The sequence below is a fragment of the Bombus bifarius genome, unplaced genomic scaffold (genome assembly GCF_011952205.1).
Source record: "Bombus bifarius isolate JDL3187 unplaced genomic scaffold, Bbif_JDL3187 scf7180000008162, whole genome shotgun sequence".
Taxonomy (NCBI): Eukaryota; Metazoa; Arthropoda; class Insecta; order Hymenoptera; family Apidae; genus Bombus; species Bombus bifarius.
Window position 1 is genome coordinate 75,796 of NW_022884484.1, and position 26,964 is coordinate 102,759.

Consider the following 26,964-nt stretch of genomic DNA (forward strand, 5'->3'; position numbering starts at 1 on the left):
ATCTAAAACCACCAGTCCTTGTAAATGCATGTATCGTAACGTAATGTATCGTAACTCGCTCGGTACATAAATAAGCAAATAAGATCAAGAATGCATTACCATGTCTGTTGCCGGCGAACCTGCGAAATTTCCTGGAAATCCCTCGGAAACACCGATGTCTCGATTAATCAATTTCTATCGCGACACCCTAACCACCCTCGTGCTCCTCGTCCGCGACTTCGCAAAGAACCCTTAACCCCCGGCGGCCCGACCACCCTTCTATGGTTCTCCCATCGGAGTGGGGTTGACCATCGTTGAATTTCGGTTCGGCAGGCATGTTGACAGCGTGTAGCGGAGCGGAGCTCGTCGCTGGATGCTGTGGTGGCCCGTGCGCGCACTAATCAATATGGAGGGGAGCGCGTTCGAAACTGGTAGGGGTTGCTTTCGCCCTACCGCGCACCACTTTCCCGGTCGTGTCGCTTCGATTCTTCCTCCTAACCATTTGCAACCGTTCGCCTATACTCGAAAAATATCATCGTCGACTATGCAAACGCGACCGACATACGGGGGCAGAGTTAAGAAAAATTCCGGTTTTCGGGAAAGCAACGCGCGAAGAGACAAGACGGAAGGTGGTCTCTGCGGGAAGCAGACCTCGCACGCTCGCGGTTCGTGCGTACAGGGTTGACGGAGAGATGGAAGGAACACGGAAGGGGTGGAAGTGCGCGCAGCTGGGGCCGGAGAGCGCGATCCGCTCAGTAGGTATCGCGACGCGCTGCCGGCCGTAGCGCGCACTCTCCGGCCCTGACTCGAACTGGGTCACAAGCCCTCGGACGAGGCAGCGAACCTGTTCGCTCCGACCGGAGCACACCGGAGCCAGTTGCGCGCCACAGAACACGCCGACCTCACGCGACGCCGTTCTCTCTAATTGACTTTACCCATCTGTTTCTCTCACTCACACACACACTCTCTCTCTCTGTCTCTTTCTCTTACTCTATCTCTCGTTTCAATACGATCGCTTACTTTTCGACGCGTCGTACACGCTTCTACGGAGTTTCGTGACCGTACGTACTCGTTGGATATCTAGGACGTACATATCACGCAAGGATACACGCGTGTATGTATGCGTGTACACGTATACCGGAGGACGTGGCGTCCTAGAGAGGATCTGCAAGGGCGATCTCAAGATCGTTTGGATCGCAACGAGAATCATCGGGGTTGTCGGGAGAAGTCGATGGAGAGGAGACTCGGCTTTGGATGAGACCAGCTTGCGGAGGAATTGGGGTTGGTAGGTTTTACGCGGACACCCGGGCTATTCGTTAAGTGTTTGTAGTATCTGTCCGTGCTTCGGAGCACTGCGGACAACTTGCGAGGGATTAGCATTATCGTTGAACGTACGTCGCGTATATGGCGATACGGGTGGTTTGGCAGTGGGGTGAACGGAGGATCGAATGGTGAGCGTGGTCAAGGACGTTCGTGGAACTTGGCTAGAGTTTTACGCAGTTAGAGACTGGCTGTGGGAGAGTCCGTGGAAGTTGTACGGCTCATCCTTGGCATTTCGAAACATCCTTGACGTTCTGGAAACGGGGTGAATCGGGTTGACTGATTTTCTTGGGGCGAGCGAGGGCTTTTAGTTGCGAGACTGGTCAAGGACGTCTGGCGCGTAGATGGTCTCTCGGTGACGCAAGTTCGGAGAAGTCTCCGGTGGCCTTCGTGTTCGACTTTAAACGCGTGTTTCTCAACGCTATTCCTAAAGTGACGTAAATTCGTTGCACATCGGACGGAAATAGTCCGTTAGAAATTTCGAGACGTGTCCAGAGTTCTGCGAAATTGGAGCACGACCCTATCACGGGTTTCGGGCGTTTGGTCGAGAACGTTTAGTCGGCGATTTCTCGGAGAGTTTGAAGTTGGAAAGTCGATCGAGAGATCGGAATCGCTGACACGTTCGAGACGGCAACAGAATCGAGAAGTCAAGGCGAGTCAAAGGAAACGTCGTGCCGGGTGGATCGATGGATTCTTTGTGAGTTCGTTGGAGAAACGCGTGTTCTTTGATCGAGTTGAAAAGCACGAGCAAGAGCGCGACGATCGTACGAGCCGTTTTCCACGCTCGTAACGCCACCGAAACGAACAGTTCCGATTCTTCAAAGAGGGTCTCGTACATCCACTTAAACTTCACGCGATTTTTCACGCGCAGAAAAATAGCGCGCGCTTTTTTCCTTTCTTTCTTTAACGTTTTCTTCGCAGCCTGTCCGCCAGTGCTGCGATAATTATCTGAAATAACGTTCTCGAAACCTCACGCTTTTCACCTCTTGCGTTGAAATGAATTTTTCCCAAGTGTCGTGCCAATTCTTCCAGAAGCGACTCCTTTACGCACACGTTTTTTTCGTCTTTGTGAATTATGTTTTATGAGTTTCTCTCCAAGTGTCATACCAACTCTTCCAGAAACGAGTCTCTACCCTTGAAAAGAAGGAAACTACGTTCTCTACTATCCCTTTACAACTGTCACAGGGATCATCGTGGAACCTACCTCGTTCGAATCTTTACTCGAAAATCGTTCGTACAATTCCTTTTATCTTTTTCGAACTTTTACTGCACGAGTAACACGGCGTTCCTCTTGTCACGTTTTCCGCCGAGAAAGCCTCTCTGCACTCGTCAACCGCGTTACTTCCAACGTTCGTCGTCGAGCGTGCTACTCGTTCATCGGTCAAAAGTCCCTGTTTCTTCTACCCTTGTAACCGTCATCGCGTAGTTTCGACTAATAGGTCGCCGTGCCGTCGGGACGCCGAGATTTCACGGTATTAAAAACGATACCGCCGCGGAAATTCGAGCAATCTGTCTGATGGAAGGCCGCCGTTGACAAACTACTTTCAATCAACGTCAGAATATGCCGTGGTACATTTCCAGATTGCCCGTTTCTTCCGCGCTTCGTGTCTTTTTACAACGAACTCGAGCTACCTTCTTCTCCTTTCCTTTCGTCTATTTTCGTTTCGTCCTCGTCCTCTGCTTTCTCCTCTTTGCCCTTTTGTCCCGACGTGTTTGTCGTTTCGCTTCGCGAGAATCGTCGCCCACGCTCGCTGGCCGAGAAATCGGTATCTCGCGTGTCCACAGCAAAGTGTCAGGAGGTCATCCGTGACTTTCGGCTCTTTCGTCCGCTGTTCCTGGGGATCTCGTGATTAATGTACCTGGAGAAGGTCGGTAGACGAGCATCTTGGCTTTTGAATCGACCGAGGGAGAGTTAGGTTTGAGTTATCGGTGCACCTTTTCGCTTGGCTTTCCAGAAGGTCCAATTTATTGCCGAGTGTTTCGTTTTCTTTGCCTCCAAGCGAATCGTTCGATACTTTTTCGAATAATTGCCGCAAGATTTTCCATTCCAAGGTATTCGTTGTTTCATCATCTCGTTCCGTGTGTTCGAACGGCGAACGGGTATATAGTTCATTGTTCTGTTTAACAAATAAGAATTGGGAGCAGCTTGAAAAGGATATTGTATTTCTTAGGTTTTCGTATTTATCATATTTATAACGACAGTATCTCGAATTTTAAGTGGCACGAGTGCTTGGCTTTCGAAACGATCCAATTATTGCCGTTCTGTTCCTTCGATATCGAGTCGCTGGATATTTTTTCGAATAATTGCTGGAACGGAATTTCAGTTTCCGAGTCTCTCGACTTTGGTTTTCGCGTGTTTGAACAACGAACGAGTGAGTAGTCGTTGATAAATAAAGTGAAATTTGTTAACATTTTCCAATAAGCGTAACGAACGAGTGTTCTCATATTTATGATCGACGATACACGTCCTACGTTTCATCGTTTTATTCCACGTGCTTTAATGATAAACGAGTAGCCTTTTGAATTATTTTATAACAAATGACAGCTCTTCGAAATAATGGGTATCTCGAATTTGAAGCATCGCAAATGCCAACCAATGTTGGCGAATTTTTTCCCCCTGGGTTACGTAATATCTTGTAGAAGCGGATCGAGCGAATAAAATATCTGGCAGGAAATATAAAGTCGTCGACTGTTCGAAGTAGAACATCTCGGCGGAAGGTGCTTTAACATTTTCTTTTTATCCGCTGAAAGCGACTAAGCGTTCTGCGTTATTTGATCATAGCCGCGGAATCATTAGCGACAAATGCACATAGACGGGATAAAATTGCGAAAGACCATGATCGTTATAAAGGTTCGTTTCTCTGTAACTGTACGTGGAAACGTTTCATAAAGGTAGGATCATAATCGTGGTAAATCGCCGGTCTTTTCGCTGGATATCTCTGAAGCGATCGGATATTTTCAAGAACTCCGCAAAATGGTTTATGCTTGGTGCAGTTGTTACGCTCGGGGATGGTTGCTCGTATTTATTGGGTGTCGCAGGTACCGTGTTGTTTAATCGTCGCCAACGTCCGTGAATGGCGACGAGCACAAAGAGCCGAGGTACTCCTGGGTCAGTGTACTCGTGTAAACAGCCTCCATCACGCTGCAAGGCGGTAGTATAGCGTTCCATTCAGACCAACGAATACAAGTTGCACGGTATTGTTGAAAGTGTTTCTATCTGTAAATTGTAATGGGAGTTCCTAATGAAAAGAGAGCTCTCGTTGCGACTCATTCTTTACGCACGGTTCGCTATCACAATTTTTCCGACGGTTCTTTATCTCCGATTTCATTTTATTCCGCGTTCCATTTTCGATATTTTTGTCACTCTGTTTATGCCGGGTCGTCGTTTAATGCTGCTACGATTCTCCAATTTTGATATTTCAATCTTGCCGTTATTTTAGCAAAAAGGAATTTTTAATATTTGAAAAAAAAAAGAAGAGAAGAAAAAGTATGATGCAAGTTTGACGTGTTAATTAATACACGACTTTTTTTCGTTTATATTTTGTGCAGATCGAAGTTACTTCGTAAGGTTAGAAAGATGTAATTGAGTGAAAAATGGCCGACAGAACGGAGCAAGGTCGAGATCGATCGAACGTCGTTCATTTACGCGGTGTCCTTTCGAGTGGCGTGGAAAAATTTGAAATATCGCTGTAAGATAATCGTAGGTTTGTTCGAAAGCGTTGCGTCGGCCAAAGAAGGGGCTCGTTCTGTCTCACACTCGATCGATAATTTAATCTTCGGGATTAAATTATTCCATCAATCTTTTTACACTTTCCAATTTGTCGCCAATAAATTTAACAATGGCGTAATCCTGCGACGCGGACGAGTATCCCGAGAAAGTTATACGATCCTTCTTAAATCTTCTGAATTTCCAGAGAAAGAGAGGTTTATCTTCGACTAAATCGATAACTTAATCTTCCAGATTGAATTATCCCACCGTGCCTTGTACATTTTTCAGATGTATCGTCGATAAATTTAAAAAAAGATCGCATAATGCCGCAACTTTTCCCAGTATCGTCTGGGGAAGGGCGTAGGCTTCGGAATCTTCTTTCTGTTCCAACAGAAACTCTAACTTTAATCTTCGAAATGAAATTATTCCATTAATCTGCTCGCGCTTTCGTAAGGCTATAGGACTGCGGCGGCGTTTTATACGTGTTACGCGTTACAACGTCCAAGTAGAAACTGCGTGCTTTAACGCGGCTGTCTACACAGACGCAAGGAACGCTGTCTGTCGCGTGTTGTACGCGGAAAACGAAGCGCGTTGGCAGTACGACGCGCTGTTTAGTATCGGTGTGTGACACGCGCGTAAACTGCTCATCCAGCCAAGATGCTACTTCGGCGGAGAAAACGCGACGTGTAACACGCAGCCCGTGTAGTTGTAGCCTGATATACAAAATTGTCATGCTCGATTTAAAAATTCAAGCGAGATCTTCTCGTCCAACGCCTGCGACTCTTCGGCTGCAATCTTCGTACGCTCGTTGGAAAACTCGTGTTTCGCGAAACTCGATTCACGGTAACTGCGAAAGTTATTTCGACGTATTTTGTATTTATTACGTACCATCGATGTACGAATCGATTGAGTGGAAATATATCAAGTTTCGTATCGTTCGGTCGTCTTATTTAAATATCGCAACAGAAATTTAATGAAAATGAAACATGGGTGCTGATAAAAAACGATTCGATGGAAAACAGGGCTGTGCGCGAATATTTTTTTGCGGTGAAACGTAAAATGTGTGTAAAAAAAAAGAAAAAAAAAATAGAATGTAAAGGGAAGCGTGTGAAACGAGAGAAAAAATCGCTGGCGGGTTTGACGAAGGGAAGTTGTCCTTCGACGATGGCAAGCAGGTCAAGTGTGCTCGTCCCGGAGATGACCTTCACGGGTGCAGGATGCAGAATTCTTTCCGCACTGCGCACCCTCGTTCCCTCTTGCTCGCTCGCTTGAGAACGTTCTTCCTCTTTGCAAACGTGCTAGACAACCACGAGAAGCCGCGTTTCTCTTGACCTTTCACCCGCGGAATCTTCTCTTCCCTCCTTTCTTCCCTTCGTCTTCTCCTCCTAAGTCTACATTGGTCTCGTTCGGGGTGGAGCGGTACAACTATCGACTGGCAACTTCCTGGACTCCGGGGCAACTTTTAAGTCCCGGTTCCACATTGGCCTCGTTGCTCTTCCATCCGACCTAATTTTTTCTTTCCGCGCCTCTTTCACGCGGTTATTCGTCTTTTGATAGACTGGTTCGCTCTTCGTTTTGGGTTGCGTTAGGACATTTGTCGGCATTCGGGGGCACTGACCTTCGGGGAATTTTCACGGAGAATGGAGGTCAGTGAAGTGTACTTTCTCAGGTGACGATAGGTCGAAAAGTAGCATAGGCTCTGACAATGAGTTGGTAGAAAGAACACGATCGAGGAAGAACCGTTCTTTGTCTTTTTCGTGGAATTCCAGATATAGTGGGCGATGAAATAACAAACTATAGTTTCCACGATTCACGTCTTTTTTTTGACAAAAATATAAGAAACAGAAGAACGTGAAGAAAAAAGTTCCCGAGGGATCAAAATCGGAAGTTCGGAGGAGTTGCACGTAGGAATATTCGGATGTTTTATTACAAAGCACGAGGAAACTCCAAATCGTTCTTCGATTCTTTCGGAATTCTGTCCAAAAATAAACGGGACGTATGAATAAAATAAAGAATTGCTTCCTACGATCGGCGCATTTCTTGAAAAGAAGATAACGAGTAAAGAACGAAGAAGGAAGAAGTTTCTAAGTAAGAAAAATCATAAGCTCGTGGGAATTTTCCATCGAGCGTTCTCCAAGGGACGCGGAAACTCCAAATCTGTCCCTTCTCCGATTCTTTTGGAATTCCAGCCAGAAATAGAGGACTATGAAATTTCTTCGATCTATGTATTTCTTGAGAAAGAGTAAAGAAACGACAAGCAGAAAAATAAAAGGAAAGAAGCTTCTGAGAAAAATCAGAAGCTCGTGGAAATTTTCCATCGAACGTTTTCCAAGCGTCGAAGAAACTCCAAATCTCAGCTTTTCTTCATTTCCTTGAAATTCTCACCAGAAACAGCAACGAAATAAAGGACTAGTTTCTATAATATATCACGTATTTCTCGACCAAAAGCAAAATAACAAGCAGAAGAAGGAAAGGGAAGAAGTTTATAAACTCGAGAGGGTCGCACGTGGGAATTTTCCATGGAGTATCTCCCAAGGGACGAAGAAACTCCATTGGAAGCATTTGAAAGATCGTTTCGTCGGTCCAGCGACGAAGGAAACGAAAGTGGTCCGAGCGACGGTGGGAGGACGAGTCGAACGGAAACGGTCGTGTTCGTTTCGCGCTCCGGCCACTTGACGGTCGTTGATCAAAAGCGAACGCTCGAGAATTTCTCAAGGAGGGTTGTTCTTTGAAGCTGGAATTCCTTCGAGATCGCTCGGCCGTTTGTCTTTGACAATAATCACCGGTTTCCAGCACTCGACTGTCCTGTTTTTCAAGCGCGATACTCCCTCGTCGAAACGAACGTTCTCTCACAGTCGATGCTCTCTTTTTCTCCTCCCCTTTTTTTCTTCTCGCGTCTTTTCACGGCTACTAAGAAAATTCCTATCGTTATTTCGACGCGGCGAGAGATTCGTCAAATTTCTTTTTTTTTTTCGAATCTTTACGAACACAACGAAGACAACAGTGCCGCGACGTTAATTCGTGTTAGAAAATTAAGTTGCATTCGATAACGTGTTGTGTCGCTGGTGATTAGGTCGTAGAAAATGGGACGTAGAAACGAAGAAAGATAACGGCGAAAGATAAAGGAAAAATGTTTCCACGAAGCAAGAGAAAAGCGGAGAGGAACGATAGACGGAATGGCCGTAAAATCATTCCTGATGGTTAATTCATAGAGCGTGGCATGTATAAAGCGAAATAAAAGTAACGGGAGGCGGGGATAATGCGAGTGTTGCATGAAAAATATTTTTGCGCGGCAGTAGGAACAGGGGAGAGTATGATGGATAAAATGATAGTGATATAAAGGATGCAAGAACTGCGACGAAATAATAGCGATTCGAAGAAAAATCCTGCGGGAAAGTTGTGTCTGTATAAAAAACGAGCAGCGGTTTATAGCGAAATGGCGGTAACATGAAGAAGGTGTTCTACAATCTGGATAAGTAAACCGACGATATTGTGCGATAACTTATACAAAAACTACTGTATCGTATTCATCGGGCGTACAAAAGACGAGACTCTGGAAGTTTAAAGGTAGTTTTAAACGAACGACTGTATAAAAGATCTCTTTGAGAAAACATTTTTAGAAGACAGATTCGTATTAAGATCTTTTGCAAAGGTCGAGCGTCAAGGACGAATTATTCGCAGGCAAACTCGATTAGTCGGTGTCCTTGTTCACGTGTCCTTGTTTCCACGACCGAGGTTGACGCGGTCGAGGACGAACGACGACCCTTCTCGGACCAACCCCTCACTGACCCCTTTTGTCTCTCCAATTCTTCTCCGTCTAACGTCATCTTGCGGTTTGGGCACGAAATCGGACGAATTCCAGTATTCCAGCAATGTACAATTTGTTGTTCGACCTTACTGCGTAACATAAATCGCAGTGTCCGTTGTTTTTGGTAGAAACGAACCAAAGAGATCGTCGATGGTTTCAAATTCTCCACGGAATCTGCAAACTTTCTTCTCCGCGATTTTTAAGCTTTCATAGGCTGTGTTAATTGGATCGTTTCTTACGGTTAGAGAAAAATGCCAGGCAAATTAATCTCAGTCAGAGCGATTTTAATGCTCGTGCAAATAATATAACACGGTTAGGGTGGAAAAACGTAGCGGCGCGTTAAAAACGAGCGAGCCCTCGTTTAACCGGATAATAAAATTCAAGGTTTCGCATGCCGGAACACCGATCCCTGTTTTTTTTTCCCGAGTTTCGTCAACTACCGTTAATAGGAATCGAGGATAAGAACTTTCATCGGGCGGCCAGAGATTTCTCTGACTAAATTAAAAAGAAAATAAGTATAAAATAACGTCGCTATTTCTCCGGAAATGAAATATTCCGGCGTAAGTGGTTCTCGCTCACTGTTTTAATTCTGCCGCGCCAAGAAGTCCGTTAACACGGTGGAAATAAACCGCTTTCGAGATGAAAATTCTTCCCCCGGTTGCTGGTGGAAAAGGAAGGAAGAAAAGGAAAAGGAAGGAAGGAAAATTGTAGAAGGTTTTTGCTCACCGCGAATCTTGTCCCTGGTTCTTGGAAACTCTTCGAAAACAGCCGTCAGTCGATAGAAAAGCGAGCATTTCCACTTTCCTCCCGCTAACGACTATCCTCGGCTGGCTCACGCTGAAGAAGCAAGTTCAGCCCGCGTCCTTGACCCACTCGCGTGTTTAACGATCCCCGAATCGGAGCCAGCCTAAAAAAAGGAAATTAATTAGAACACGGTCGCGTTCCAGAGGAAAGGGGCCGCGAGAGAGGAATTAAAGGGAGAATCGATCGGTTTCCAAGGGATCTGCGAGCACGCGAATTTCCAGCGAGGCGACATGGCCCACGAGTACAGGGATTATCGCGACGACTCGTAATCGCCAGTTCTACTTTTTCCTGTTAATAACTGGGTGAATCTTGTGGCGGAATAAAGTCGCCGAGGTTGGTGATTAAAACCGAAAGATGAGAAATTTCAACACCTAAAAAGCTGGGCCACGGCTTTTCGGATTAATCGATCGCGAGCTATGACGTTGTGTCGTGTGCATTTGTGACGTGTTTTGGATTTTCGAGGAATTCTGCAACCACGTCGCCGGCATCTACGCAGGTGAGCTTGTACAACAAGTACGTAATATTTTGAATGAAATTTCGTTCGACTCGCGCGTAGTAGGAATGGAGTAGTATCGCGATTTTGCGATTAAAAAACTTTATTCCAACTATACACGATGCTCCGTGAGAAATTGGAGAAAACTCATCCGAGAACAATCTAATCAGCGCCAAGTTCTCAAAGTGGTAAATTACTTGAAATAATGCCGATTACCCAAGAACTGTAGTTACGCGAAATTTTAGTTGCGAACTAATTCTACGCTCGAAGTTGGAACTCGTAGAGAATTTTCAAATAAAAATCATCGCAATTAACCTTCATCCGTGTCTCACTTTCGCCGATTCATCTGTCCCCGGTGAGTCAAATTGGGACAATGGTGAAACATCGATGAAACGAAAAGATAAATAATTGATTTTCCACTTTGTCGTTTATGTGCACTCGCGATAAGTCTCCTTCGGGGATAGCGAATTTCAATCGCTCGTATTCCACTTGCCAATGCTTCCATCTTACCGTTCTTAGCTCTGAAGAGAAGACAAAGAGAATAACGAAGAAAAGGCGTCTCTGCTTCTCTTCTTCAAACTCTGATATTCGAAGCTATACGTGTCTAGCTGCATTCTGAGAGGATTGTACAATGAACGCATAATCGCCGCGCAACGATTACAAAGCGACGAGTTAGCCATCGATGGAACTGATAAGAATAACGTACGTCGGATCGAACGAACTTTGCAATCTCCTGCAACAAATATCGTCATACCTTTTTATCGCATGTTTCACCATTCATAGCATTGAATTCCATGTTAGAAAAATAAAAGTCACAAAGTCTCGGATCAATCTTTCCATAAAAGGTGATCTTCTACGTGAAATACTTGAGGGTTAAACTTCGACTTGCTCGAATTTCAAAGTTGGCGAAGGACTCGTAGAAATCGATCGAGATAGCAGCGCATTCTTAGCAGCATTCTTATCACTTTTGTCCGCGTTAAATCACGGATAGCGGACTAATCTCGTAGATTCACGTGCTCGTAAAGCAAGAAACGCTTGCAATATCAGATTTTCCGCGGATTCCCTCGGATCTAGTCGATGGAACGCGTCGTTGGCAGTGTTCTTAGAGAAAAGGAGAATCGATGGAGAAGTCGGTGTAATCTGGATCGTTTGGTTGCGAGTCGAGGCCACGTCCGCTCTGTTTCCCCGGATTTTTAAAGTCCGCTCGATACCTCCGCGCCCCGTCTAGGGTTATTTGCACGCTAGACGAGCGGCAATCCGGATGGAAAATTAATTTACCTTCAAAGAGAGGGCAAAGGAACCGGAGTTGGCTCGCCGAGATCGGGTCGCTTCTCTATCGGTTCTCTCGATACGCGACCGATCGAGATCATTCCGAGCACTCGAATCGAAACCTTCCCATTTTCTGAGGAAGACTCGTGACACCCGTTTGGAAGAATAGTCGGAGCGAAAGGTCGAGATGTTCCGTTGAAAATGTTTCGGATGGGCCGACATCTTTTAGAATTTTGATATAGAATTTTGTTCGATTTAATACAACGTAGTCTGGATTAACGAAGGTGCTTACGAAGTATTCGAATTAGATCTTAATTAACTCCGTTGATTGTCTAGACACAATTACTCCAAGTTTGCCTTCATAAAGAAACTTAATTTTACTGCCGCGTATTACGACCTCGCTAATTCCCAACAAATTGATTTTAATTACGTTTTAACCCTGCGATATTATAAAACCATTGGCAACGAACTTTATGCCTTTCCATATTTTTAACAAAAATTCCATCGAAACAACTGGATGTTTTCAATGAAAATTGCAACGAGCAAGCTTTGTATTTCTAACGTAAAATCTGTAACGTATTAACTGTACGCTTTTAACGAAAATAGCAAACGAATCGACTTTATGCTCGAAACACAAAAATTACGACTAATCCCCCCGGTCGCTGTTTGCTCTCGAAAGAAAAGAAGAGAAGAAAAAACAAATCTGTATTTTCCGATGCTGGTAAGCAGAGCAGAAGAATAGAAGTACATCGAGCGTTCCGTCTGCCGTTTTTTTTTTCGGACACGATGGAGGTTGCGACGATTCTCAGACCCGGAGCGTAACCACCGGTCGTAAATTGGCACACCCCCGAGAGTAAGACCTCGAATTTATCTCGTGGAATAACCGCGGACGTAGGAATGGGACGATCGTTCGGCCCACGACCGCCTTGTCGAGTTTTCTTTCTTTCTCGTGACACCCGAAGGAATTTCATTACTCCGTGCCGCTCATTCCTGCTGACCGAAACAACGCTGCGCCGATTTCCTCGACACTTTTCTACGAAAACTTTGCCTTCTTATCGTGGCAGCTATGTTTGTATATTTTTGAGAACGCTTGGCTGATTTTTATCTCGAGTCTGGTCGAATAGCGTTTATTTGAAAACGATTTTATGAAGTTAAGTTTCTGTACGTTTCTAGACGCGTTCCTCTTTCCGATATTTTGATATATTAACTGCAAATTGCTGGATATATCGGACGCTTTCAGTTTGTTAATTTAAATCTTCATTTTTTGTACCTACAGTGACGCACAGAAACTTTCTACGTGTATGCATATATACAAAACGTTTTAAAATTTCACAAATACCACAACGAGGTACGGCTATCCTGATATTTTGGTAATCCTGTATTGATGAAATTTGAAACGGATTTGTAAATGTATATGCAAGTTGCAAAATATTGATCGCAAGCATGCACCTCGCAAAGATCATCAAAGTATTTGAACACTCAATTATTCGCTGTATTCATAAGCCACGATACGTAATCATGAGATCATCTTTAATAGTAACTGTACGTTTAAAGCTACTATTCATGCTGTATACTAATTTTTCGCCGAGTTTATGCTCGCGAAAAATGTCTCGCAACTTTTATATACATTTTCGGATTGGTTTAAAAATTTCACTGTCATAATCACGATAGTTGTGTCTAGTTTCCTATGATACACGTAATGTATTCATTAACCCTTTCGCTTCGGCAGTTCAGTCCACCGTCACTGAACAGAAACGCATGCCAGAAATACGCACAGCGTGCGTGGTTGCTGTATATACACTTTCCTAAGTCTTAAACAACAACTGTGCTGAATAAAACAATCTCCGCTCCAATATGATAAGTATAATTTACATCTTTAATATGAAAAGACTTACAAAATCACAGGTAATATAGACATTTATACAGGGTGGTTGGTAACTGGTGGTACAAGCGAAAGGGGGTGATTCTACGCGAAAAAAGAAGTCGAAGATATAGAATAAAAATTTTTTTTTAATTTTTTTAATTTTTCCATCGAGACAACGATCTACAGTGAGATCCGTTATAACGAGACGCGACAAAGTGCACGCGTACCGAGCCAAAATTCAAAATCGATTTTCTCGAAAACAAAACCTCGAACGAAAAATGTTTGCCTATATGCGACGTTCGAAGCGAAAGGGTTAAGAAAACAGTAATATTTTCAAGAATCACCGTATTTTTCATCATCGGAATTTTCTGTGATTATTTCCGACCATCTACTTTTCGATAAATTACGGCCATGGTTCGGGTTCGTGACGATGTAAATTTACCGAGAAGCATAATATTCTGTGACACGAACTATTGTGATTTGTTTACTTTCAGCCGAATGTATTAATCGATCTAATAGGATCTCGTTGAAATCCGGATGCGCTAATCTCGTCTAACACCGAAACGTAACAATTCTGTTTCGACGCAAGCTACTATGTGTAATTGCCTAAACGTTTCAACTCCCTTTAATCCGAGACTAACAACTTAACCGTTCTAATTTTAATTTGACGTAGCTCGAAGCTAATCCACTTTTAACACGCCAAATCATCTTCGCTAACTGTAACGTTACAGCTACAATAATAACTGGATATATTCCTATAATATTAGAAATAAGCCTAATCAGTGGTAGATAAATAATTCTAGCTAGTTTAGAGCTCGATTAAAATTTCTTTCGTTGTGGTTTTATAATTCTCACTGCTCGCGTGACTCTATGAAAATTGAACTTTCTTTCCAGCTTTACATTCCGACACGAACCAGACACGCTTAATCTACCTAGATTCTGTTAATTTAAAATTTAAAGTTCTCGACTATCGACTGTGTGCTATAAAAAGCAGCGCGTTTCAACGCTGGATACTGTACGGTACACGGTTTACAAAATTCCTACGATGCTAAAATTCGACTAACATCGAGAAAGAAATAAAAGACTTATCGTCGATGGTATTTGAACATCTTCTTGTATAGCAACATTGTTGATTACATAAATCGATCGATGTTCATATTCACGCTCGTTTCGATTCAAAGAAACGCTCAACATTTTGTTTTTGCGGTAGAAATAACTTGGCAACAAATTTAACGCGGTTGTCTTCTTTCTTCGGCTAACAGTGAAACGTGCTACTTTTCGCGACGGATTACCGAAACGTGCTAGTTTTCGCAACGAAAAAGCGCAACGTGCTACTGCTCGTCGCTATAAATGAAAACATGCTGCTTTTCAAGTGCAAACTCGGAAACCGCTGGCTCTCGCCGTTACAAAGTCCGCCAGTCTTCGTAATACAAACGAATCGCGTCGTTTTTCGCGACGCAAGCAACTACAACGCTTAAACGCTCCAATTTAAACACGCGGATCGATTCTAATTCTCTAGAATCTCCGTTACACCGTCGTTTACTAGTCACGCGTGAATTCCATAAAGGTTTAATCTTCGTTTGAATTCCAAATCAGTCGTGCGGTTGCGTGTTGGCGAGATCGGGACCGCGTTAACGGGGCTCGTTCTCCGGAAACGCGATTCGCGCGAACGAGCAGTGAGCTATTGCGTAACGCTGCCGTCGTTACGTCCGCCATTAACTTACGTCCAGGCTATTCCACGAAACAATGTATTTAGCTTAAAAGCTTCCAACGACCATTTTAATCGGAGGAACACGAAACTGGGTGGCGCCCAACGTTTATCGCGGATAAAAATTGGCCAACGACACGAAAAGAACGAAAGTAGGGTAATTTGAATAAAATCGAGATCCGTGATAGCGATTAACGCCACTTTATAAAATATTCGTCTATTTTTCTCCGCGTTTCTTTCATTTTCGAAACACCGTTGCCGTAACGTCGTTGACGGATACGTGAATCGACGTTTTTCATTTTGCGAACGCTGAGAACGGCGAGACGCGAGTCGACGTTTCCCATTTTATTTGATTCGATACGTTTCGGAAAAACGCGCGTCACACTCGCTTTGTTTCAAAGTATACCGTCAACAGCGTGTTAATGACGACTTTGATGTCGGAATTCTCAACTCTGATCAAATCGAAATTTTATTGCTGTTTCACAGTATCGATCATGACGCGCAAATGAGAATTCATGGATATGGAGTGGCGATCGAGGAGTGGCAGGTCAAACGTTTTACCTGCGCTCTATTAGTATCGATAACGAGAGAGTAGTGATTCTTTAAACGTAATGCGAAAATCGATGCGTACGTGGTATCGCGTGGAGATCGAGCCGAGCGTGACGAGTGTTGCATACGTGATGTCGTTAAAGTTGTAGGATGTCATGTAGCATGAACAGCACGATTGAAAAGCCAGAGAGTCCCGAGCGAGTCGTCGAAGAACAGGCAAAGAATCGGAATTAGCATTTTCGAAATCTATTCTGTATATTCTATAGTAGTTTCATTTTATATCCAACGAATAAAATCCTAATATTCTTATAGAGTTAGCAACCTTTCATTTCCATTCCAGACATTCGTCGATGTATTCAACAATTTTGAAGATATTCGCGGAGAACAATTTAAATGGAACACCACTACTGCGTGCCATTGTATCACCATTGTAATTCTATTGTTCGGATGTATAATACCAGGCGGCGTGTATAGTCGTATTCTGTAACAGCTATTCGAGCCAAGTCAGCGCGTAACGAAAGAGTTAGAAGCGCTTACGATAACCGATCATTTTCCTTTCTTTGCAGACAGTGTTTCATGTTCCTGAAATCGTCGATAGATCGTTGGTGCGCGGTGTTGCGATCGAATCGGGATCGCCAGTGATCGTGAAGTTTGAAAGCTGCTGGCCGAGCGTGTGGCTGGTAGGGCGAGAAGCCCGATCGACCAAGGATCGTTCGAACGAGGGTGTCCCTTTCACCGGAACAACGGTGCTGATCCTCGGCATGAAGGGTAAGTCCTTTGAAATCCTATTCACACGATAGAAACGCTATTCCTCCTCTTTTTCCCAAACGTGAAATATCTCTATCGTCGCCTTCCTCGCTCGCGAGCTTGTCACTCGAATTTCCAGCAAGCAGAAGCTTATCTCTGACCCTCGACGCTGAGAAGAAGCAACCTGATGCGAACGCAGAGATCGAATACAGCAGTAGATAAAAAAAAAAAAAAAAAAATATCTAAATTGAGCTAGGATTGCCTTTGGATACTATTACGCGTGACGCCAATGATGGTCAATCGGGAGGAAATTCGATGGCTACCATTGGACGAGATAGCAGATTAGTAGCGTAAAATTCACGCAATTTCTAACAATTTCACATTTACTGCATCTCGTCGCACGATATCAACGACAAGCGTCGCTCCGATCGGTTACCGATGTTTTTCGAAAGTGCTCGTATTTTTATGATATTCAATGGGAGCGTTAATGACGGAAGCGCAAAAAATTTGCGAAATCAACGTTGGCGAACGATGGCTGGTGGTTGGGACAGCGCGTAACAGCTGTTTTGCATAACCTAATTAGTCAGCGAGCCGCACACGCTGGCCGGAATTAAAATTGGAGCTCGAGCGGGTCTCGCACCGCCTCTCGCAGCATCGTTCCCTTCGACCTTTTCCGGCAGACTGGCTGCGAGAACTCTCGAGAATAGAATTTGTTACGTCGCCATCTGGCGTCGGACCATTTGCCTACCTTTCGAAGCGGTTCTACGGGGAAATACCCCAAGACGTTATACGGTGGCATAGCAACTACGTTGGACATGGGAACGCACCGGAGGTTTCCACGAATGGTAACGATATTTCTCTCGGAAAGTCGTACTTTGCAAGGATATTCGAGCGTTAGTGAAACGTAAAATCGCGAGCCGACTCGGTCCAACGATCTTCCACCTCTGGAGTAACGTAAATCCGACGGCTAGCGCGAATAGAATCCTCCGGAGGGCTATTCGCCGACGAATTTGATCGCTATCACCCGAATTCTCTTTATGAAACTTTCCAAACGACGTGGTCGAAGCGACGTACGCGAAGAAGAATTTTCGCGAATGAAAAGGATCGCACGGCAGAAGGAAGGAAATTGGTGGACCACGGCTGGATGAAATCGGCAGGACAGAGATTAATCTCGCGATTAACAGAGCCGGGGGTCCGGTCGAAAACGAACATCGCGATCGTAGTGGCCTGATAATGGATTATCTGCTCGCGGGCATAATGTATCGCCCGCTGTCACGGCGGCCTTGATGAATCACCTGGCTGCGACTTTCTCCGGTGAACGTCTCTCCAATTAACGCGACTGAAAGCGACGATTAAGCGATTCGCTGGTAAATAATTTTTAAGCTCGCGCTGCTCATTTTTACGTAGGAAACGTTTCCAAAGTGCCGATCGTTATCGTTTGGCAGCCACTCGAGTTCCTCTCCTCGCAACCAAAATGCCAGTTTCTACGACTCGATCTCTTCTTTTTCTCGTAGTATCGAGTCAATCGTGACACGAATAGTGGCATACGATAGATACAAACGTCATTAACGCGCGAATTTTATACACAGGGTGGTTGGTAACTGATGGTACAAGCGGAAAGGGGGTGATTCTACGCGAAAAAATAAGTCGAAAATATAGAATACAATTTTTTTTAATTTTTTCTTTTTTTTTTAATTTTTCCATCGAGACAACGATCTACAGTGAGATCCGTTATAACGAGACGCGATAAAGTGCACGCGTACCGAGCCAAAATTCAAAGTCGATTTTCTCGAAAACAAAGCCTCGAACGAAAAATTTTTATTCTATATTTTCGACTTCTTTTTTCGCGTAGAATCACCCCCTTTCCGCTTGTACCACCAGTTACCAACCACCCTGTATTTTACGTCGATTGTAAAATGTTATTATATATAGTCTTTTTTATACGATATTACTTGGATTATTTGTATCGTTAAAAATTCTTTAGCTCGTCAGATTCATCTTATTTCGATCGTACTACAAAATTTAGTTACACGTGGGTCACCGATGACCACCGTAGCAGCCGGTGTGTTAATTTAACTCGCTTCCCCACACAGGACGAGCTATCTCGAGATACGATAACGTTCGTATAATGGTTACGGTCCAGAGTTGCCCTATTATTCCAATTATGTACAATCGTAATCAAGGTGCCATCAACTACGACAAACCTTGTATATTAGTAATTGTTAATGATTACTGTAAGATGAAAATTTAAGCACGCGTTCTAGATGTCCGACGAATGTCCTTTTCCTATTGATCGGAAGAATATGGCGATGGACCCAACCAGGGTAACCGATTAATTGTTAATCAACGGTGGCAGCGGCCGAATAATTAGCGGTGCGGCTATCGCCGCCAGGACTATCAACACAAGCGAGTTGCTACTTATTAACGGCGAGTTAATCGCGGCCGGTCGGTAATTTATTTCTCGCGAGTTCCACTCGGCAATGTCGAGTACAGCAAATATTTATCTCGGACTCGCTCTTTGAAACTGGCGAAAGTGGTTGTCTAAACCGCGCCTCTTTTTTTTTATATTTGCCCGACGCAGCGGCGAAATTAAAATTCCGCCTCAAGGGAGGGAAAGGTCGTGGGAACTTCGAGTCTGGAAAATTCGCCACTTCTACTGTTCCTCTTTTTCCGACCGGTCTCTGCGGACACGGGGCGCGAGAACGCGCAATTAGTGGCACGAGTGGAAAGGAAAAATTTTAAATACCCCGAGGAATCTCTTAGATTCGATGAAATTCCATAAAAACGTGGAACTTGCGAAAAGATACGGCGCATGAGGTGGAAAATATCTTGTTCCATTGATACGTTCGATTGTCACATGTATCGATGTGACTATCGTTTGGTATCTTTCAACGATGTAACGCGTGTCCTGGCTGTCTTCAAGTAAAACCAAGTAAAAGAATTTCTTCTGAATCTCTGTCGTCACAGGAGATGGGAATCCTAGAGATTCTCCCGGACGAGTTAATGGACAAATGTTATGACTTGCCGCGCGCTTCCTCTCGAACGCGTGCAATGCCAATTTGTAAAAGTTGGAAGCGGCGCTCTGTAGCAAATATTTTGCCAATTAGTTAAATCGACGCGCAACAGGCGAACCGCGGGCGTCAAGAGTCTTCAGAAAACTCCGCAACGTCGAGCCACACGGCATGCGAAAAATATAACACTCGACTGAAACGTGGAACAATTAATTATCCCGTATCGAAACATGGCGTAATTATTTAATTTCGCGCTTCTCTGTGGTTCGACTCTTTCGTAAACACGGCACGCTGATTTCCAAAGGTTTCAAGGGTGTTACGTAGGTAGCACTGTCGCAATTAATTGAATCGCGGCGCAACAGACGAGATCCAGGCGTCGAGAAGGGTCGTTGAAGACGGCCGATAGAAAATCCTCGGCAAATTACCGCGAAATTTCGCGTTTTGCGTTTGGATACGCGCCAGCCGTTCGGTTAAAGCGCGAATTCGCGATGAGGGGTTACGGGGAGTAAGCTGCAGCTCCGACACACTGGATCGGCTCAAAAGTTCCTTTCTCTCTTTCTCTCTCTCTCTCTCTCTCTCTTTCGCTTTCTAGCACCAGAAACTGCGCAGTAATTATTGCATAACTTCGACAGAGTCTCTTTGTTAACAACGAAAGCCTCTCTCGAGACGAGTATCCGATATTGAGCGCTCGAGGAAGCGTAAACTTGGTCTTCACGCTTCGGTTTCCGGTGCCCGTCATCGGCCATTCCCTCCTCTTTCGCCTAGCCGTTTGCATAACTTCTTTTTTCCTGGTGCGCTTTCGCGCAAGCATTTTTCTATTTCCCACGTGGGAAGTCGCGGGAGCTCGTAACATTTTGCATTACACGCTGTCCCGGCTAACACTAAACACTAAACACTAAACACTAAACACTAAACACTAAACACTAAACACTAAACACTAAACACTAAACACTAAACACTAAACACTAAACACTAAACACTAAACACTAAACACTAAACACTAAACACTAAACACTAAACACTAAACACTAAACTAAACACTAAACACTAAACACTAAACACTAAACACTAAACACTAAACACTAAACACTAAACACTAAACACTAAACACTAAACACTAAACACTAAACACTAAACACTAAACACTAAACACTAAACACTAAACACTAAACACTAAACACTAAACACTAAACACTAAACACTAAACACTAAACACTAAACACTAAACACTAAACACTAAACACTAAAGTACCAAAACACCAAAGTACCAAAGTACTAGAGCACCAAAGTACTGAAGTTGAAGTTGAAGTTGAAGTTGAAGTTGAAGTTGAAGTTGAAGTACTTTAGTACTCGGAGTACTTTAGTACTTGGTACTAAGCACTAACACTAAGCACTAAGCCTTGAACCTTTTCTGATTTCTTTTCCACGCTTTTCTCTTTTACACGCTGTCTGTCCACCGTTTTGCGTTTTCCGTTTTTTACAATTCTTCGTATATAGTCAAACAACTTCTTTCGCCGCCGTTGGTCTCGGCGAACTCAAACGTTGACAAACGAAAACCTCAAATATTTAGCGGTGGCACCTCGACCGTGTTTGTTTCTCATCCATCCGCAACTTTCTCGCTACTTTCGCCTCTTTTTCCTTCCGTGTCGTTCCTCTTAATTTAATAGCCCGTATTTCCCGCGGTTCTGTCCTCTCTCTGTCTCCGGTCTTTCTGAATTCTTCTCACTTATCTTAGTCTCGCCTCCTTTGACTCCATTTTTCTTCCATTTTTACACACCGACCCGATTATTATTTTTCCCGCCGGATTGTCAGCTGTTCGTCGTCAGACGGTTTAATAACTCAAGCGAGTCACCCTCTTCTTCGTTTTTCCGAGAGCAGCTACATCGTAAATATTGGAACTCTAACGATCCTCGGTGTTCAACGCGAGGCGTCTGAAAGACCTTTCGAACGTTCGAGCTTTCCCAAGCTCGAGAAGAACTTCGATGTAACACGTGTACAGACGCTTATTAAACGATGCATAATTTTACGCCATCTAATGAATTTGAAAACTTTTGCCAGAGCAAAGGGGAAGGTAAATCGCATTAGAAAGCTCGAGAAACTCGCGGGGAAACTTCGTTCACGGTCCTCGTGAATCTTCGAAAGTCCCACAGGGACTCTCCTTCGTTACCTCAAAGATCCACCACGCTTTCATCACTTTTTAGTACTCGCTTAATGGTCAATGGGAAATTTTTGTAAATTTTTCAAGTTGCTGCTGGGAGTAGCGTCTAGGTGGAAATCCACCAGGACAGATTAACGCGTTATCGATGGAACACTTAGAACACACGTTTTTAATTCTTTAAACATCGCGTGGAGGAGACGCGAAACAACGTTTGTTATATTGTTCGATTTAACATATTTTCTATACAACATATTTTATATACAATATAATATGTTAATACAATAATTACTTATGTATTGAATAAATAATAATATTACAAACTTAACTCACCAAACCAACCAATTTAACTCACGTCGCGCGGATTATTAAACCTCTCCATTAAAAATTGATCTTGGTTCAATGTTATCTTAACGTGTTAAGATTTCTCTTAACCGATTTCTCGATTTCTTTATCGAAGGGAATAATTTTGGAATAAATCCTGAGCTGATCATCGAAGAGCATTGAAGATTTGTAATTAAGATTGGTTCGTTACTTGTATATAATTGTTCGCAAGTGTGGTTCCTTATGTTACGTGAATGTTAACGTTCTAATAGGACATTTGACGAGTCGACGTTCTGTGGCGGCACTTAACAGCAAATACCACCACTCGACGCCAACTAGTGTCGGACGACGACAGCGCAGTGGTTAGCGCCTTAGGTTACGAACGTTCGGAACTCGGGTTCGAATCCCGGCGACCGGAGTCCGATTTTTCTTCCACGCATCCAAATTAGAAGAAAAGTAGCAGTACCCCATCATCAGCGAACATCTCTACAGTCAGCATCTACAAGTATCACGGACGACACATATGCCTCAGTTCCTTTAATATCGAAAAATATTCTTTGAATATTAAATGAATTTAATCGACGTCCCGATATGAACAAAATATTCATACACCATGAATCATTCATTATGATTTCCAACAGGAGAGTAACTTTTCTTGCCAGGTCGATGGAACTGAGATTTTCTAAGCGAGTTTCGCGATTTGAAATTCCTGTCCGCGTTATTAGACGGATGGAGCTTATGGCCACGGTAGATAGCTAGGTTTGAGAACTTGCGGATAATCGCGTTAAAACACAGCAAGCTACTCGGGCCCTCGTTAATCCGTTCCGATGAAGTATAGCCAGCTCGATAGTGGGAAGAGTCTGGCCGACGTTTGAGAAATTCGCTTTCGGTACCGCCTATTCCCCGATTGATTAATATACTCGAAAATTCATCCAGCCAGCTCGAATTTTAATTTTCAAGTAACGAGTTTCGTTTAACGTTAATTCGATTAACAAATTTCCGATTCGTTACACTGGCAATAAATTCTCAATTTTCCAATATCGCAGAATCACAATAACACTCGACGCTAGCGCGAATTTCAATAATTCCAATGGTAATCAAAATTTAATAATTGCGATAATTTCCATGCGATTTTCTCGTACACTAAATTTAGCTGCACGCCTACGTGTAACAGTTTGTATGGACTTTTAGGACAATCTCAGCTAGGATCGGATAAGGACCAGACGACGCGCATCCCTTCAACGTCGGCAATCATCTCGATACTTTAATCCAATCTACAAGTCCATACACCCTTCGTCTGACCTCTTACGATTCTCACGAAAATATCCTTCGCGTGAGCTAAAAGATCTCCATCTTGCTAACCTATCTTCAACATCATCTTCGTCCTTATCTTCATCTCCCTCGCTACGATCGCTCTGTCGTTCTATACCAGTGTTTTAAGAAATGTTTCCTGACATAACGTCGTGCCTGGTCACACTCACCCTATACCGGTCTTAAACAAAATTATTCGTTTCAGGGTCATTCGTAAGTAGAACAAAACGAGTGACTCAAATTTACAATCCAACACTGGCAACCAGAGAATTTTCGCGAAAGACTAAAGTTACGACTACGCAAGCGAGGATACGATCGTCGTTTGTTGCGAAACATTCTGACCAAATTATTTCTCTCGGAGAAAAACCCGCTGTACGCAAATCTCTCGTTACATAGAAAATATCTCGGTGACGAGTCCCTCCGCTTCCGGTTGCTCGTTGAATTGGTCGAATCACAGGAAACGGTACCCCATCACCGTGGAAGGAACGTTTTCTCAGGTTGCGATCGCTTCGAAACTGGCTGACTTTCGCGTGTTCCATTTTCGAGGGCGGATCGATAAGCCCGATGAAAATTCCGGGTTCGGACCACGCCGGCAAACCGTGGAACGTTTCGCGTAATGCGTCGCGGTTCTCGGTGAGCCGAGACGAGCGCCGACCGGATAAATAATCGATCGATCGGCGTCGTGGCAGCGCGCAACAAAGTTGACGATGGCTACGGACCGACTCTGCCTATTGGCAGAGAGAGTTACGCAACACCTCTGGCCACCGGTGACCTCGAAACGCTGTGAACCGCTTGGAACGCAGCGCGAAATGCCTCGAATGGCTCGCCGCGTACCTTCGAAACCGGAAGTCCAGCGAGCCGTTGCTAAAATTTCCGAATCCTTGCGAGGAATCGTTGGATCGTGTTTGATCATCGACTAAAAGGGTTTCCATTGATCGGAATTCTTCCGTTAATACGTTTATCGAGATTTTGCGTTGAAATTAGACGTTGATGGAAAGATTCGAGAATTTTCTCTGGATATCGTTCAGAGGCAACGAATCTCAAATTGAGAAATATTTTACGATCTGATCTATTTTAAATTACCGATAGAGATTTTCTATTTAGTTCTTTTCGTTTCTAACTGATTAGAATTGTCGTGTTACCTGGATCAGTGGAATTTCACGTAGAAATTAGAAGTTCATGAGAATGGGATAGAAGTTAGAAGCGACGAAAGGATTGGAGAATCTTCTCTGAAGATAGTTTCTAGCCAACGAACCTCGAAATTGAGGAATATTTTTTGCCTTGGTCGGTTTTAAAGTACCGATAGAAACCTCGAAGCATCTAACACGAATCCGATACAGCTCTATTTATATGACACAGTCACGAGTAACTGGATCAGCCGGATAATACGTGTCCATTGGCTCCTCTTTTCTCCGCTGTTTATAGGTTCGTATAATCGAAGCTAATTTTCATGTACGGCAGAATTTCCTTTATCCGAAACGAACGAAATATTTCGGATAATATCGGATTCCTTTGCTAACCCCCATCAACCGCTATGGTTTCGATAATAGAGATCCACGTTCGGATAACTGAGATTGAACAACGATTTCCACACAAATTGTGTGAAATTATTGTTCGGGATTTGGAGCGGCTGCCTGGTAATTACCGCGACGCTTTATGTGAACCAGATGCGATCCTCGGGCAGGACGATCGTCAAGGGTCTACGCTACCCTAGTGCGGACCCATCGTAAACAGTGGGGCTATTGTACAGTCAAGGTACTTTAGGACCCCACGGAAAAAACGCATAAGGCCCGAAACTTCTTTATTTTATGGTACATCTGAGGAAGACCGGACACGCGGGCTTTCCCAAGTGTAAGGTCACTCGCGCGCGAATCTTCATGAAGGCAGCCAGCCTATCCTTAAACATTTACCCAATGATCAGTTAGGAACAGACTGGAAACACACCCACCACGAATCTTCCTCTACGACAGCAACATCACCAAGAGACACTCTTTTTCTTTTTTTTTTTATTTATTAAAATTTACAATCAATTCTCGCATTGAGAATTTTCAGTAATTTTTTCTGGCATGGCGCAGTGACGTGGCTAATTATTTATAATAAGTTAGTACTTATTATAGATAAGTATAATTTATAGGTATGTATTATAAATAGGTAAATATTAATTAATTTAGATAACTAATTGAATCTAGCGTTTAGGTCTAGCGGGTAGTGTCTCTTCAGCCTGCGGATCTGGTCCGACGTATCAAGTAGTCCAGTGATTAGGGGGTTTCGGTGTTTGTTGACTCTTTTGCTATATCTGTCGCTATATTTTGCTATTTCCTCTTTGACTGTTGGTATCTTGAGGTTGCGATGTATCGTTTCGTTGGTAACATACCAATGTGCATCTATTAAGGATCTTAGCGTTTTCGATTGGAAGCGTTGAAGTATTTCAATGTTGGAATTGCTGTTCCCCATAGTTGGATTCCGTAGATCCACACAGGTTTTATTACGGTCTTGTAGAGGGTAATTTTATTCTGACATCACCAAGAGTCACTCTTGCACCAGTATTGTAAGAGTCAACATTAACAGTATTCAGTCAGTGACCATTATATTTAACAGGATAACCAGTGAACTAAGACAGTTGTATTCAGAGTATCGAGTGGAATAAATAAGGTGAACTAAACCTCGCTCTGTACATTTATTATAATCCTCCACCTTGGACGCTAATAACGTTCAAGGCTCGCGATACCAACCGATCAGTTGTGCCTAAGTGGTTGCTAGTTAGTTGAGTGTCGCAACAATTATATGTCAGCTTAGACAAAACACGCGGACGTGTACGATTTCGGAATACGCAATCGTCTGACTGAAAGTACGTACGAGCGTAGTTCGAATAAAGAGGCTCAGCTCGTATAACAGACGGTAAACGGAAAATGGTTCGTATAAGCGGAGCTCGAATAAACGGAATAACTTCGTTCGAAGACGAAAGTGAAATCAAATTGGACCGAAATTTGTAAGTAGTACCGAGGCAGAAATATTAATTCATATAAGCGATACATGGAGCGAACCGGAGTTGGATAATAAGAATTCAGTGACGCATTTCAAATGTAAACCGAGTACTACGGCGACGTTAGTTCGGGTAAACGGAGTTCGCATAAATGCAGTTTTATTATAAAAATACTCGCCATACGCTATCAGAGTTTATGCAGACAGTCTGTGAGATAATGCAAAGAGTTGTGAAAACAATCGACCGTACGTTACGACCGTTGCACAGGTTCGATTCCACGCGGACCACTAAAAATCCCGAGTAAACGAACTTGCTGCATGGCATTCCGACGGGAAACCGCGGAATTTCCCGTAACGCGGACTCCGCAACGATTCTCTTTGGCGACCAATCCGCGCTCGAATCTTCGTCCATGGAACATTAATTAGTGGACGGATCGATGCTCGGCGTTTCTTTTCTCTCGCTCAGCCTCCCGTGCCCCCATGTTTTCCCCGGTTCCTGTGTTTTCCTCATCGGCAGCCCCTTTATTAAGCCTCCGTTGTCCGAGCTGCTTTTCAATTCGGCCGCTTTTTCGTCGCGTGTCTTTGATCCATTGGAAACCGTGGAGCGTTTTCGAGACACGGGAGAAATCGCGGCGGAATAATGGAAACCGAGGAACCGAACCTGCTCCGATCCGGAACCAGTATTTTCTCCTTGTTTCCTGCTTTGCTTTCCCTTTTTAACGTAAAACAACGATTCTAGAAAGAACGATTATCCGAAGCCTGCGCGCGTCCAACCGGCGGCGACTCTCTAATTGCAACGCACCAAGTGCTTGGCACGATATTTTTCATAGCGCGTTTCTCCTCAGAAAGTAAAATTAAACAAGCTACCGTAGCGTAATTTTCATTATGGAAATTAAAGTATCCTTCTTCGCGATTATGCAAATCCACGGAA

At 43.8% G+C, this 26,964-nt stretch overlaps 1 protein-coding gene across 4 annotated transcripts in view; it reads left to right on the forward strand.

Annotated features, from left to right (window-relative positions):
- Positions 1-746: 746 nt before the first annotated feature.
- Positions 747-26,964, forward strand: part of LOC117208771 — a 182,505-nt gene continuing 156,287 nt past the window's right edge. Inside the window, exons 1-3 of one of the 4 annotated variants that reach the window (XM_033450107.1) lie at positions 748-1,264; positions 9,764-10,133; positions 16,070-16,271. Coding sequence is in view for 1 of the 4 variants with exons in the window: in XM_033450104.1 (XP_033305995.1) it covers positions 1,234-1,260; positions 16,070-16,271 (229 nt within the window). In the remaining 3 variants the exon portion in view is untranslated. Of the gene's footprint in view, positions 1,265-9,763; positions 10,134-16,069; positions 16,272-26,964 lie in introns of all 4 variants that reach the window. The other 3 variants (XM_033450105.1, XM_033450108.1, XM_033450104.1) reach the window with 3 other exon arrangements.